Raw genomic sequence first — 13,642 nt, forward strand, 5'->3', positions numbered from 1 at the left:
GATCAGGGCGCCAGTATGGATGAGGTCTTGTGAGAGCTTTCCTCCTGGCTTGCAGGTGGCTTCCTTCTCACTGTGTCTTGAGAGAGAGAGAGAGAGAGAGAGAGAGAGAGAGAGAGAGCCCATGCACAAGCTCTCTATAAGGGCATCAATCCATCATGAAGTCCCCACCCCTATAACTTCATCTAAACCTAATTACCTCTCAAAGGCCACTCTCACATTGGGGGTTAGGGCTCCAAGACATGAATTTGGGGGGCTGTGGGGTGACACAACTCAGTCCATAGCAATATCAAAGCTGGCAAGGGCATAGCAAGGATTTGAACTCAGACTCTAGCTCTAGAACCCATGCACTTAACCGTTAATGCTAGATTTCCTCTAATAAACTGAGTCAGGGTTATCATTTTTTACATAATTTTTATATCGTTTGTATCGTATTATACAAATGACTGCACATATTTACAGCTTAATTTTCATAAATTGTAACTCTTTTTTTCAAACAACACTTTTTTAACAAGTATATTTAAGTCCGGAAAGTAGAAACCATAATACCTCGACAGGCAGAATTTAATACAGGGAATTGGTTGTATAGATGTTGAAGGGATGAAAAAGTACCAAGGCCCTCTTATAGATTTTTTTTCCCCATGAAATAACATTGCTTTTAAATGGACATTTTGCCTTGGCACTTGGAATATAAAATAATAGCCCTGTATTATGAAGCTATACATATTTTTTAGATTACTTGAAGTGTTTTATTATTTTCTGTGTCTCTGCTTCCTTCCATTACTGTGAAGACATGAGAAAGTTATGTAGGATAAATAGCGTATGCACTTCTAACAGTAGCTTGAGAGCAGCTTCAATTTATAATACAAAAGCACATTCTTCAGATTCACAGAATGTTTAAACCAAAATGCATCCAGAATTTATCCTCGAAGGTATTAAATATGCAGTAATAATGAAATGGCTTCTTAATGCCATTGCTATAAATGTCCATTACATTCATAAGAAATGCCTTCTTCTTTCTAAAGTTTTACTTTCTTTTTCTTGGTAAGTTTCACTATGAAATGTGGTCAGCTACATGTCTCATTCTAGTACTATTATACAGCTCAGCCTTCGTCAGGGATTAATGTGTGATAGTGGATATGTTACCTTTGAGACATTGCTGATACTCTGCCTTAAAAATCATATATATATATATAATGATCCCAATCACTTTTACAAAATTTATTTCCCTAGTAGAACTTGTTTCGCGTGAACCAAAGATTTTTCAGACTGAAATGTAAACCTGTTTCATTGGTATAAGATCCTTTTGGGATGTTTTAATATATACATCATTTGTATTACATAATTTTGTCCTTGGTAAAACTAGAAGTTCTGAATTGTAACAGCTCCTCGAGATTTGGTATATAGTACTGCATAAACTAGATGGCCATTGAAGTGAAATTTACATTTTTAAATTACCAAATGCCTTCGGTCAAGGCTTTAAAATTCCTAATATGAAAAAAGTATTACAAGCACAATATAAGCTCCTTAGATTTCATGTATACCGTGTCTACAGTATTATTTTTTTTAAATAAGTTTAGTGTATAATGATTATTTTAAATTAAATTAATTTCCTCTTAAATTAATTGCTTTTTAGTTTTTTTAAAATTTAATGTATAATGATTATTAATGTATTTATGGTATTATTTAAAGGATTGACTTTAATTTTGCTTGTCAGTTCTACAAGTGTTTTTATTTTTAATATTCATGCTTTTTTTTCAAATTAAAGTTTATTGGGGTGACAACTGTTAGCAAAGCTACATAGATTTCAGGTATACAATTCTGTAAAACATCATCTATATCTCACATTGTGTGTTCACCACCCAGTCAGTCCTCTTTCCATCACCATATATTTGATCAGTATTCATACCCTCTTATGAAAGAATGATAATGTTGAACTTTTTCAGAATTTCCTAAATTTAAACAAATATTAAATACTACATGGTAATTGTGATCATATAAATATGTTTAACTGTGCTGTTTTGGCTTTTTTCCTTCATAGAGCAATTCCTTCCTAACCTGAATTCCACAGTCCTTGGTGAAAACTACTTTGATAGAACCTACCAAATGCTTTACCTTTTGGTTAAAGGAACTATACCTGTTGAAATCCACACCACTGCAGTCATATTTGTTTCTTTCCAATTACCTGCTGTCACAGAAGATGACTTTTATAGCTCTCACAATCTGGTTAGAAATCTCGCCTTGTTCCTAAAGATACCAAGTGACAAAATTCGTGTCAGCAAAGTAGTAAGAGGGGAGAGTCTGCGGAAGAAGAGATTCGTGGGACTCACAGTTGAATTGGAGATTGCAGATCCTCCCCCTCAGTTCATAAGCAATGACACCACAGGTATGAAAAACAGATATTTGGGATACAGGAACGTAATTATCAAATTCACATCCACAAACAACCCTATCAGGGCCTAGTAAGCCAGGCCTCCGGAAAATCCCACCAACCCCACATCCTGAACCCTGTAAGGGCCTATAGACCTTTCTCTCTGCTCTACTCCTATAATCCCAACGTATTTTGGAATTACAAAGGAACGTTAGCCTCTGTTTTATTATTGTAACCATTAATAAATTCAACAAAAGGATTTGACCTAATATGAAAGAAGTGACCTTATAGCTGAGAAATTACGCATGAAAAGAGTCAGTCAATGGAAAGATGGAGGTAGGGATGTCCAACTCTGAGGAAATAGTTGGTGAGACTTTGGTGTATGAGAAGAACTAGAAAAAGGCCAATGTGTCTGCAGTAAAAGGAACCAGGAAGGGCAAACTGCTGGAGATGAGGTTGAGAGGTCAGCAGGTGCCAGGTCATGGGGCATTTGAGTGAATATTCAGTCCTTCACCTAATGTTCAGTTCTTCCTCTCTGTTCAAGTTGGTACGTGAATACCAAGGGGGCTTTCCTGACCTCAGGCCCTCATAGTATTCCCTCGTCTTCATAGTCTCTGCTACAACGTGGATGGTCTGTGCTCTGCACAAGCCTCTCTTGAGGTACAACTGAACTTTCCAAGTCTCCTGCTGCTAATCCCAAAATGCTAATTCCCAACCATTATATTGTCTCCAGTGCTCAAAGCACAAGTACTCTCACCTAGGCTTTCCCTCTCTCGGAAGATGCGATCTAGGTTTGTCAGAGGAGGATCACTATCCAGCTGGTGAAGCCCAAAGGCCCTTCACTTGTACAAGTCCCAGGAGGTGCTTTAACGTTCAAGGCCCTGGGAGAAGGGTCCATTCAATAAAGTGGTCAGATCATTGAATGTTGTAAAAGTGTAATTTTTCTGCATTCTTCTTTTTAAAGAAAGCTTCTAACTTGCATAAATTTCAGACTCAGAAAATCCATATCTGCCCTATCTGTCCCCACCTTTTTCATTAAACTCCCTGGCTCTCTTCCTGTGTAAACCTGGGTACTGGGTGACATTCTCACCTCTGCCACTAGGGATCATCATTCATTTCCCCAGGAGGTTTGTTTAGTGGTGACGCTCTCCGTGTGCCTTGTTGCCCTTCTGGAATTCTACCAGTTCAGCGGGCAGAAAGTTCTTCCCCTGTGGGCTAAGTCTGTGGAGAGGCGTGCATGAGTGGAGGGAGGGGTTGATCAAACTCTCTTTGTTGAAAGAAACAGGAAGCACAGGTTTGAGTTGTAACCAGATATCCGAAGAAACTAAAATTTACTTCCTAAACATGATCTAAATTTCCTCACATACAATGCTTCCCAGCCCATCCCTTTAAAGCAGTTCTATCTTGTTAGTCAGATTTATCCAGCTTGGTATAATAGTCTCAGAACATGGAGATAAGGGTGGGGAGAGGGACAGACCCATGGCATGTTTCCCAGACCTAAACTGGGGTAGGGTTTCAAGTCTCAAGGAAAGCCTACAACTTGTCAGGGAGCGATAGCGCAACAAAATATAGGGAAGTGACAAAAAGATGTGCATGTAATAATACTGCTGGCTCTCCACAACCTTCACACAGTGTTGGGATATCCAGAAGTTTCCAGGTGTCCTAGAAAGGGGTATGTAAGTACTGAGGGGACCACTGGATAAGCAGAGTCCTGAGGTCAGGAATGAGAGCTCTTCAAGTGAAGGTCTTTGGTTTCTAGGTGGCATCAACAGAATGGACTCCTTCATGTGTCAGATGGTCAGAGTACCTATTAACAGTGCAGGCCAGGTCAGACCGGCTACTGGACCAGAAGCTAGTGAGGACAGGTGGTAGTAGTAGTGTATGGACACGGAGCCTCCTTGTACTGCTACCATTAGGTCACATGAGCCCTCATACCTGGGAAGACGTCTTGGAGAAGAGTACATAGAGGAAGTGGGGGGAGAGGGAGGAATCTGGAAGACTGAGCATTCATCCAGAAGAGTCTGAGTCAATCAAAAGAGACCTTTTAAATAGGAACTGAAATTCCCTAAGACTGTGATTTTCAAAATGTTGTGTGAGACCTGCTGCCCTAGGACATTGCTTCCTTCTTCCCGAGCCTTAATGGAAGAAACTCAGTGATCCGAGTCCTCAAGGCAGGACTCTGGATGTAGCAGATGCTGGATATCTAGGAACAAGGGGCTGGCAAGGCCTACAGTACAACAAACGTTCTTCTGGTTACCGTTGGGTTTCAAAGATCACACTGACTACAGTGTATAGAATGGAGCGAAAGGGGAAAAGATGGATATAAGAAAGCCAGTTTAAGTCCACTGATGATGGCTTTCACTGGGATTTTGACAGTGGGGACAGAGAGATTTAGAAATTGGTAATTGACTATATAGTATAGTCAAGGGAGAGGTGAAGGGGGAAGTAGAAGAAGGGATCAAGCAAAAGTTCCAGGATTCTGAAGGAGTCGAGGTGCCATTTCATAAGGTAAGGAGCATTATGGGTGTAGTAGATTTAAGACCTGCCAAGCTAGAAAGAGAACAGAAACTACCTACAGTGTTAAAAATAACCTTGAAAGTCATAAATGCCCAGAGCAAGTAACCATTTGTTACTAATTTAACAAATTTAATAACTGATAAATATACACACTGTAAATTTGATGATGCCAATTATTCTTCCGTTTCCAAACAACACTCTATTTTTTAAAAAATGATATGTGATGACAGACGTGCATGATAGGGTGCTTCACTTTTAACAAAGAATGACATGGGGAAGTATTAAATTGAGACATTTTCTCACTATGCTTTCATTCATTTTTCTTGTATTTTTTATCTGCCCTTGTTTTATTCTTTAATTCCACCTTAAAAACATATTCTACTGAGTTCTTAATTTTCCTGATATCATTAATATGATTTGTCATATTTAGGTCGTGTACAGTTAGAAAGCTGTAAAATTCTATAATGTGACTAGAGCAGCACAAACATAAACGTAAGTGAAAAACTGTCACATGTTCTCACAATTTTATATTCTTATAATCCACATGTCATAATACTGTCTCCCTCTAGGTCAGATGCAGTTATCTGAACTCCAAAAAATCACTGCTTCTCTTGGACAAGCTGTAATTTTAGGAAAAACCAGTAGTATCCTTGAGTTGAATATCTCTTCCATGTCTATTACTAATCCTATCCCCAGCCCAAGTGATTCTGGCTGGATTAAGGTAAGAAAATGCAAGTAGAAAAATGCATTTTAGCTATTTGATACATTGATGCTTATTTCTTATTTTAACTCTATTTCACGACAGTCATTTAGAGAGCATGTCTTTCTAATTTATTATAGGCCACTTTTTATGGTATCACTAAAATGATCAAGTAGTTGAAAAAGAAGCGTATCTAAAAAACTACTTCTTGGAATAAAATGTGCTTCCCTTTGAATATTTATAACCATGCTTCATGAATTTGATCTAGAGGAAATATTGTAATCATAGTTGCACCTATTGAAGGTATTTGTAAACAAACAATGACTGTTACACTTAGCCTGCCTGAAATGAGCTTGCTATTGAATGTCGTTTATCATATGAAAACCACTTCATCACTACATGACCGTTTACAGGTGACTTCCCAACCAGTGGAAAGGTTTGCGTTTCCTGTTCATCATGTGGCCTTTGTGTCCTCGCTCTCAGTGATCACTCAGCCGGTGGCAGCACAGCTAGGACAGCCATTTTCTCAGCAGCCTTCAGTTAAGGCAGTAGATTCTGATGTAAGTTATACCTCAAAGCTTTATCTGAGCGAAAGGATTGAGCTATAAATTCCAGAGGGTGAGCCAACTTCACTGATCCGGGTAACCTGAGGATTGCACTGCCCCTTGGAAGTTGGACTAATATGTATGGATATCGTCTGTTACTGTTTTAAAACAGTTCCTTTTCCATGAACTTGCTCCAGTGTCCATATTTGTGAACTCTTTGTACAGGAAAGGGACTTCTGCAGGTTTTAAATTTGTAATGAGGCATTTTCAAAAATAAAATTTCACATATCTTAAATAAAGAAGCATGGTGACAGGACAATTAGAACTCTCTATGATTTTTTTTCTTTAGGATAATTGTGTATCAGTTGGGATTACTTCACTGACTTTGAAGGCCATACTAAAGGACTCTAATAATCACCAAATCAGTGGTCTTAGTGGAAATACAACAATTCCATTTAGAAGCTGTTGGGCCAACTACACGGACCTTACGCTTCTTAGAACAGGTGAGTACACTGTTTTGGATCCTCACATATATACCGATAAATAGGGACAATTACAATTGAACAAAGCATTCTGTAATACTCTGGTCAATAAATTATAGAAATCAGATTCCTATGAGTATACTATACCTTATTTCAGAAAACATGCAGTCTAGCTTACAAAAATATATTTAATATGCAAAACAAAATAGAAATTAAAATAAGCAATTAAAGAAGTTAAAACAGGTAATTTGAGGATATGCATCAAAATTACATCATGATTCATATTTGTGTATTTTTCCAAATTTTCACTAAATATGTGTTATTACATTTATAATAAGAAAAACTATTATATACATTTTCAAATTAAAGAAAAGAAAGGGTAAGATAGGCTCACATCATTTTAATGTCCCATGCAGGAATTCAGAGTTGGTCTGGAAAAGTGGTTCCTAGCCTCTCTAGAAGCCAATGCAAAGGAGAAAACATAAGTATTATCATGACTCACAGTGCCCATCAAGATAAACCAGCTGCTGTGGAGAACTGTAATTTGCTCTGAGATCAGAACCAATGTCCCCTGTGAGTCCTCATATAGTAGAGCCAATGAATTAAGTGACATTTTCAACATTGTTACAGTAAATACAGTTATAACTTCCATAGTGATGTTTCTTATGTTATCTCCACACGGGGTGATGGTGTAACTCCAACTGGTAAAAGTCTTTCTACTAAGGCCAAAAGGGTATGTCCAAAAAACAGATCTCCCTTGGTGATCGATTATATAGTATCTAAAAGAATGAAATGGATAAACTGCTTATCCTTGAGCTAGGCCTCCATTAATCAGTTTATCTTAATCTGGGGCCTTTTAAGATCTGTACAGGCCATCACTGCTGAAGAGTGTCATAGTGGCACTTCCTATTTCTTACCACTGTTCTCTCAAACACGCACATGTACATACTAACGGTTAGAATAAAAGTCAAAATAAAGAGTAAAACAAGTAACAGAAATGCCAACATGAGTCAGATTTTTTTTCATAGTAACTAAATATCAAAAACTAAAATCATTCCAGAAGAATTTTTCCCCTCATTTTTGCTTTCGCATGCCTTGCTGAAGCCCTGTCTATTCCAGACAGTTTCATCTGCCAACTGGGCTGCAATATCTCAGCCTAGTGTCCGATGAGACTCAGATGGCAATGAGTTCCACATTGTGCCCATGGAAAAGTGCCCAGAGTATCCTACACGCTTGCTGGTTAAGGGCACAGCTGTATTCTTTAACAGTCAACCTAAATGGTGGTCGGACTAGGACCCTTTTAAGGGACAGGAGGCACCTGACAAGAATTCTGCCTGAAGAGAAGTTTGCCCACCTCCCCATGGAGGTGGACCCAAGAGGTACCCAGTGGCAAAGACCCATCTTGGAGACCAAGGTCTTCAAACTACGACTTCCAAATAGCAGTGTTCCATTCCAGAGTAACCAGAATCAAAGGAATGCTGAAGCAATAATAGAGGTTTTGGCATTTTATTGTGATAATAAAATAGTATTCCTTTTGTACAGTAACTTTTCTTCCAAAGTTCAAAACTTTCCTCAGAGTGTCTATCTGACACATTATGCAGAAGAGCCATTGCTTCTAATTTATTTATTTGTTTGTTTGTGTATTTCTGACTTTCTATTTGTCTGCCTCTGTCTTGCTTTTTTTTTTCTCCACCAAATGTAGGGTCTCATTTCCCTGGTTGTGTATAGTAAGGGAGGTCAAGTATAGTCATCTCTTCATTATCTTTAGGTCACTTATCCAGTTCTTAGATTAACCACTGTAAGATTGTAATCATAACAAAGCACATGTAAGAAAATTAACAAAGCATCTTTCTTATAACACTTTCTAGTAGGTCCCCCCACAATTACTGCACTGTGGGAAATCCCCTTGCAAATTAGACTGTACCTGACAGCGTGGCAGCCAAGCACTCTTCTACTTATAGCTCAGTAAAGGGCAAAGCAGGGGCCACCTGTGTATGGGTTGTGGCTTCTAACACAGAAAATGGGATGTGAGAATTAGGTGAGAAAAGAGTAAGACAAGAAGAAAATAAACAGCTGAGATTGCATCTTCGGGTAACCTGGATAAAAATAGTATTACTAATGGATAATAACATTTGAAACATGTTTATCTATCAACCTATGTGATCTATAGTGTTTGTTTCAATTTCTGTTATTACATAACAAGTCAGCCCAAAATCTAATGACTTAAAACAACAACCATTTCATCTGCTCACAATAGAGTAGGTTGGGGATTTGGGCAGGATGCACATCTGTGCTCCAGGATGTCTGAAGCTTCACTTGGGATGGCTTCATGGAGTCATGGGCCTTGATTCTGGATTTTGTCTGGGTTCTTCAGTTCTCCTCCACGGAGTGGCCTCTCCACAAGGCTGGCTTAGGCTTCCTCAACAGAACTGAAGGAGAAAAAACAAAAACCTAAATTCTTTACACATCGAAATCATTAAGAAAAAATACACCTGCCATAAAAATTCAGTTTTTTTCAGAGTCAAAAGGAAAGAATGAAATACACCATTGTCATGGATGGTAACAGTGGTAGAAAAGTCTATAGAGCAATGCCCATCCATTTTGAAAGTTATAGAACAAATTTCTATTGTTCGTGAAAACACAGTGTGGTCAAGATCTAATTAAATTCACTCCCTGAAAAAGAAAGGAAGAATAAAAACAAATGCTTTTTTTTTTTTTTTAGAAAAAGGTAATAGAAAAAATAAATCAGAGGAACAAAAACTTCAAATTGTACAAGTATTGCAAACTCTGTTCTGTGTGGTAACCATTAATGATAGCAGTAGTCGCAGAAGAAATTATGTCAAGGAAAAATATATTGGTTATCTCATAGTCAAAACTGTGGAAATATTTAAAATGTGGATTAAAAAACATTTGGATGAGGTTTCTATGTTCCACTCTCCAAAGAGATCTAACAGGTGTTTTCTTAAGCTTGTCTACGTGGAGTAAGAAGGAAGGAAGGATCACAATCTTGCCACACCAAAATAGCATCTGACTTAGAGCAAACGTGGGAAACAGTTAAAAAATTGTTAAATCTAAGTGGAGGGCATATGAGTGTTTGTTGTACTATTCTTTCAACTCTTCTGGATGTTTGAAATATTCAAAATAAAAAGTTCAGTATCCATCCCCTGTTCCCCAAACCGAGGCTGAGGCTTCTCCACTCCTCGGTCAAGTATACAAGGATCAAACAGAGATTCAGCACCTGCACCTCCCTTCCCTACTGTCCCTCAATTCAAACAGCCTCCAGTCCTGGGCACTAGGAGGGAATCCTTAAGAAGCAGATAGTGAATCCTTAAGCAGCTACAGAAAGAAAATCTACCCTGAGTCCCCCTGCCCATAGTTGGTGGCAGATTGAACTCTTCGAACTGAGACCCTCTCTTCACTTGTTTATACTTCACTAATTTATTTGACTCAGTTTCCGAAAATACTTTGTTAGGAATTACACGGTATTGTTAAGTCCACGACAACACAACCGGAAGTGTACGAAAACAAAACAAATAATAAAAGGAAGTCAAAGACTATGATGATTTATTTTTTTCTAGGAAAAAATTATAAGATTGAATTTATCCTGGATAATGTTGCTTGGGTGGAATCCAGGCCTTTCAGCCTACCAGCGCAGTCTGTCTCTAGTAGCGGTGGCAGTGCCAGTGGCAGCAGCAGTGGCAGCAGCAGCAGCAGTGGCAGCGGCAGCAGTAGCAGCAGCAGAGCGTCAGCTGTGGGCACAGCTGCCCGGATAACAACACTAATTTGCTGTCTGATGGGAAGAGCATTGCTCTTGGAAATATTTATGGCTGCAGTTTTGACTTTGAACGTAAATCTAGGTAAGCACCGTTCTGTTTTTTTTATATATAATGTATGTCTCCACGTACTGAGCTACTAGTAAATGCGTACCAAGTAAAGACAGTGCACAACACTTGTGCATGGCACCTCTGTGGACCCAGAGACATGGTCTCGGCCATTAGGAAGTAAATGGCTTCAGTGGTAGAGACAAGACAGCCCTACAGGAAATGTTATTCACTTGATGTGGTGGCCTGGCCGAATGGGGGAATGAGAAGTCCACGTAATGCCAAGACTCTTCTTCGGTTACAAGGGGCAGAAGCTCAGCTCGAACTGCTTTAGGCAGTCAGGTTAACTGAGAAGTTCAGAAGTAATGTGATTTCTGCCACAACTAGATCCAAGGACTCATTCAGAACCAGTGTCACTCCATCTCTTGGTTCCATTCTCCTTGGTAGTAGATTCCCTCCCTGGCAGACACCTCCAACCACGATGGGAAAGGTGCCACTAGCATCTTCATGTTTACATTCTACCAGCTCAGCAGCTAAGGCCCAGCCCAGCTAAAGAGCAAACCTCTTTCCCAACACTTCCCGCAAAAGTCTTCAAGCTCTATCATGGACCTGGCTTGGGTCACATGCCCATTCTTGAACTAATCACTGTGGCTATGGGGTGCTGTAATACTGGCCTAGCCTGGGTTACATGGAGTAAAGAGCCGAGAATGATGGAAGTGTGATTTCACAAAGGGAAATCAAAGTGCTACCATGTTTCCCTAAAAATAAGACCTAGCCGGACCATCAGCGCTAATGTGTCTTTTGGAGCAAAAATTAATATAAGACCCGGTCTTCTTTTACTATAATATAAGACCCTAAGATGCTCCAAAAGATGTGTTAGAGCTACTTGTCTGGCTAGATCTATATTTTCGGTGAAACATAGTAGTACCAGAAGAGAGAGTAATAAGAGGAAGAGGTCTCTGTGGGCCAGAAATATTGGAGACAACTGTTGATGTCACGCCATCAGCAGCACTTTACAGATGGGATTCTAAAAAATGAGTAAGATGTGGAAATGGAGGGAAAGGTGCTCCAGAAGAGCAAAGAAAAGAGTGGGAGTGAAAAAAGACATCTTCAGCACAAAATTGCTCATCATTCCCTTCCAAACTCACTTCTCTTCCTGCAGCCCTGCCTTAATGCCAGGGTCATGTTTCTGACCTCTCAGGCTGAGACTTCTTAAGACTTCTCCCTTTCCTTCAACCGCCACATCCCTTCTGGTGCTCTGGGGCGTCTATGTCCATCCATAATGTCTTCTATCAGTCCTCCTTTAAAGTCTCGCTGCTCCACTTACAACCTTTTTAGTTCTCATTTGACCTGTTACAATAGCCTTCTGGATTCCTTGCTTCCAAACTCTACAATGCATTTTCTTCTACTTTCCCATGGTCTCCAATTGTGTTTTGTTTATACCATTATCAAAGCCCTTGCTGGAGTGTACTTGTATTAAACTCGGATATACTCAAATCTATCTTCCTCACTAAATTGTGAGCACTTAGAAGATAACACTGCATGTTTTATGTATTATAGATGCTAAAAATGTGGTTTAATTGATATTAAATCTTAAATAGAGGATAAGGCCTTCCCTCAGATTTAGGGGGAAATGTTGAGTAGGGACATTATAGGCAAATATAAAGAGCTTTGATTGGCAGATATTAATCACTTTACAATTAATCTAATGGGGACATGATGGAGAGTTTCTGACAGATTAATGAAATGAAAGTATCACGTAAGAAATACTGATATGATTTAGGAAGATGAAAACAGTTCTGGAGATTGGTTGCACAACAATGTGAACATACTTAATGCTACTGAACTGCCCAATTTAAAAAGTGGTTAAAATTTTATGTTATGTACATTTCACAATTAAAAAAAATCATCAGTATTGATCTACATAGAAACAATACAAATCTCCAGATATTAAAAAGATAATACATATTATAAGACACCGAATTATATATATACATATATATATATATATATATATTTTTGTTTTATGTCAGATGGGTAATGTCTGAATTATATTCTTATGTTTGAATAAAAAATCAAAATTATAAAAAGGATTTAGGAAGAATTTGAGATTGGGTAATAATTTAGAAATATACTTAAGTATTTCAAGTAGTAAAACCAAGACTAGATTTTAAATTTAAATATAAATAAACAGCATCTAGGGACACAACAAGGCTGGTACTGAGAGTAGCAGAACAAATGGTCGGCCGGGGCCTCAGGAACAGTGATCAAATAGGAAGGAATAATCCTTTCTTCCCTCCTATGGCAGAAACTAATTAGGAACCAGTTGTCAAGGGAGAAGCATGGTCTGAAGAGACCCAGTCCTGGTCTCTAATAGCTGAATATGTCAGGGTAGGTTTGGAGCTAAGGGACAATATAACCAGCACACAAAGTATTGTATTTTTATGCCAGTTTTCTTGTCTCTAGAATTCTAATAAAAGTAACAGTTGCCTATTTTATAATAGTGTGACAGGTATTGCTTAAGTTCATTTCTTTCTTCTCAGAATATTAAAATGTAAGGTATAAATACTGTTTTGGCTGCTCGCTTGTGGGACATGAAAGAATTCACAAGGCAGGTAGAAATATAGAAGGAAGATTTATTAAAGTAAGAGAAGGGTCAGCTGGACAGAGTCTGCTGGAAACTACTGCCTCTAGTCTTTGTTTCTTCTCAAGTTTTATATTTTCTAATCAGGATGTAAATTGCTTTGGCCTGTAGTGGAGTTTTCTATTGAGTTGGCTTGGCTTTGTCAGTGAGGGAAGGAGAATGTGCAGTTAAATTGGTTATCACAACCTTTGCATATGTTATGTAAATTTAAATTGGAGCCAGGAGTGGGTCCCAGTCAGCTGCAAAACCTCTCCCAAGTCACAGGGCCAGCACTGGGCCTAAGTAAATAGGAACCTTAAATCTAGTATGCATAGTAAATGTATGGGAAACAGTCATTAAGGTTTGCTGGAAAGGAGGCAAAGAGGAAAAAAACTTTCTAAAAGTTCCAAGCTAAATTACACTTGTGAAATTGAATTATACCAGAGGTCCAAATCTCAAAATGGAAGATTTTGTGCCACCCTTACAATACCCCCGTTTCATCAAATACTGTTTGTTTCCTCATTCAATATATTATTTTCTAATTATTTTCACTGACTTTCATCCTACGTGTTTATGGCAAACTTTG

At 38.5% G+C, this 13,642-nt stretch overlaps 1 protein-coding gene and 1 long non-coding RNA gene across 2 annotated transcripts in view; one reads left to right on the top strand and one right to left on the bottom strand.

The window, feature by feature from the left end:
* PKHD1L1 (PKHD1 like 1) overlaps positions 1-13,642 on the top strand; it is a 152,009-nt gene that overhangs the window by 137,387 nt on the left and 980 nt on the right. Inside the window, 5 exon segments of the mRNA XM_033126726.1 lie at positions 2,039-2,383; positions 5,455-5,606; positions 5,999-6,145; positions 6,480-6,633; positions 10,191-10,469. Coding sequence (XP_032982617.1) covers positions 2,039-2,383; positions 5,455-5,606; positions 5,999-6,145; positions 6,480-6,633; positions 10,191-10,469 — 1,077 coding nt within the window.
* Positions 1-13,642, bottom strand: part of LOC117034062 (uncharacterized) — a 25,826-nt gene continuing 12,184 nt past the window's right edge. The window contains exons 2-5 of the long non-coding RNA XR_004425005.1: positions 8,865-9,041; positions 7,007-7,067; positions 2,183-2,244; positions 1-76 (exon numbers count right to left, since the gene is read on the bottom strand). This is a non-coding gene — a long non-coding RNA (uncharacterized LOC117034062). The remainder of the gene's footprint in view (positions 77-2,182; positions 2,245-7,006; positions 7,068-8,864; positions 9,042-13,642) is intronic.

Source organism: Rhinolophus ferrumequinum, chromosome 14 (assembly GCF_004115265.2).
Source record: "Rhinolophus ferrumequinum isolate MPI-CBG mRhiFer1 chromosome 14, mRhiFer1_v1.p, whole genome shotgun sequence".
NCBI lineage: Eukaryota > Metazoa > Chordata > Mammalia > Chiroptera > Rhinolophidae > Rhinolophus > Rhinolophus ferrumequinum.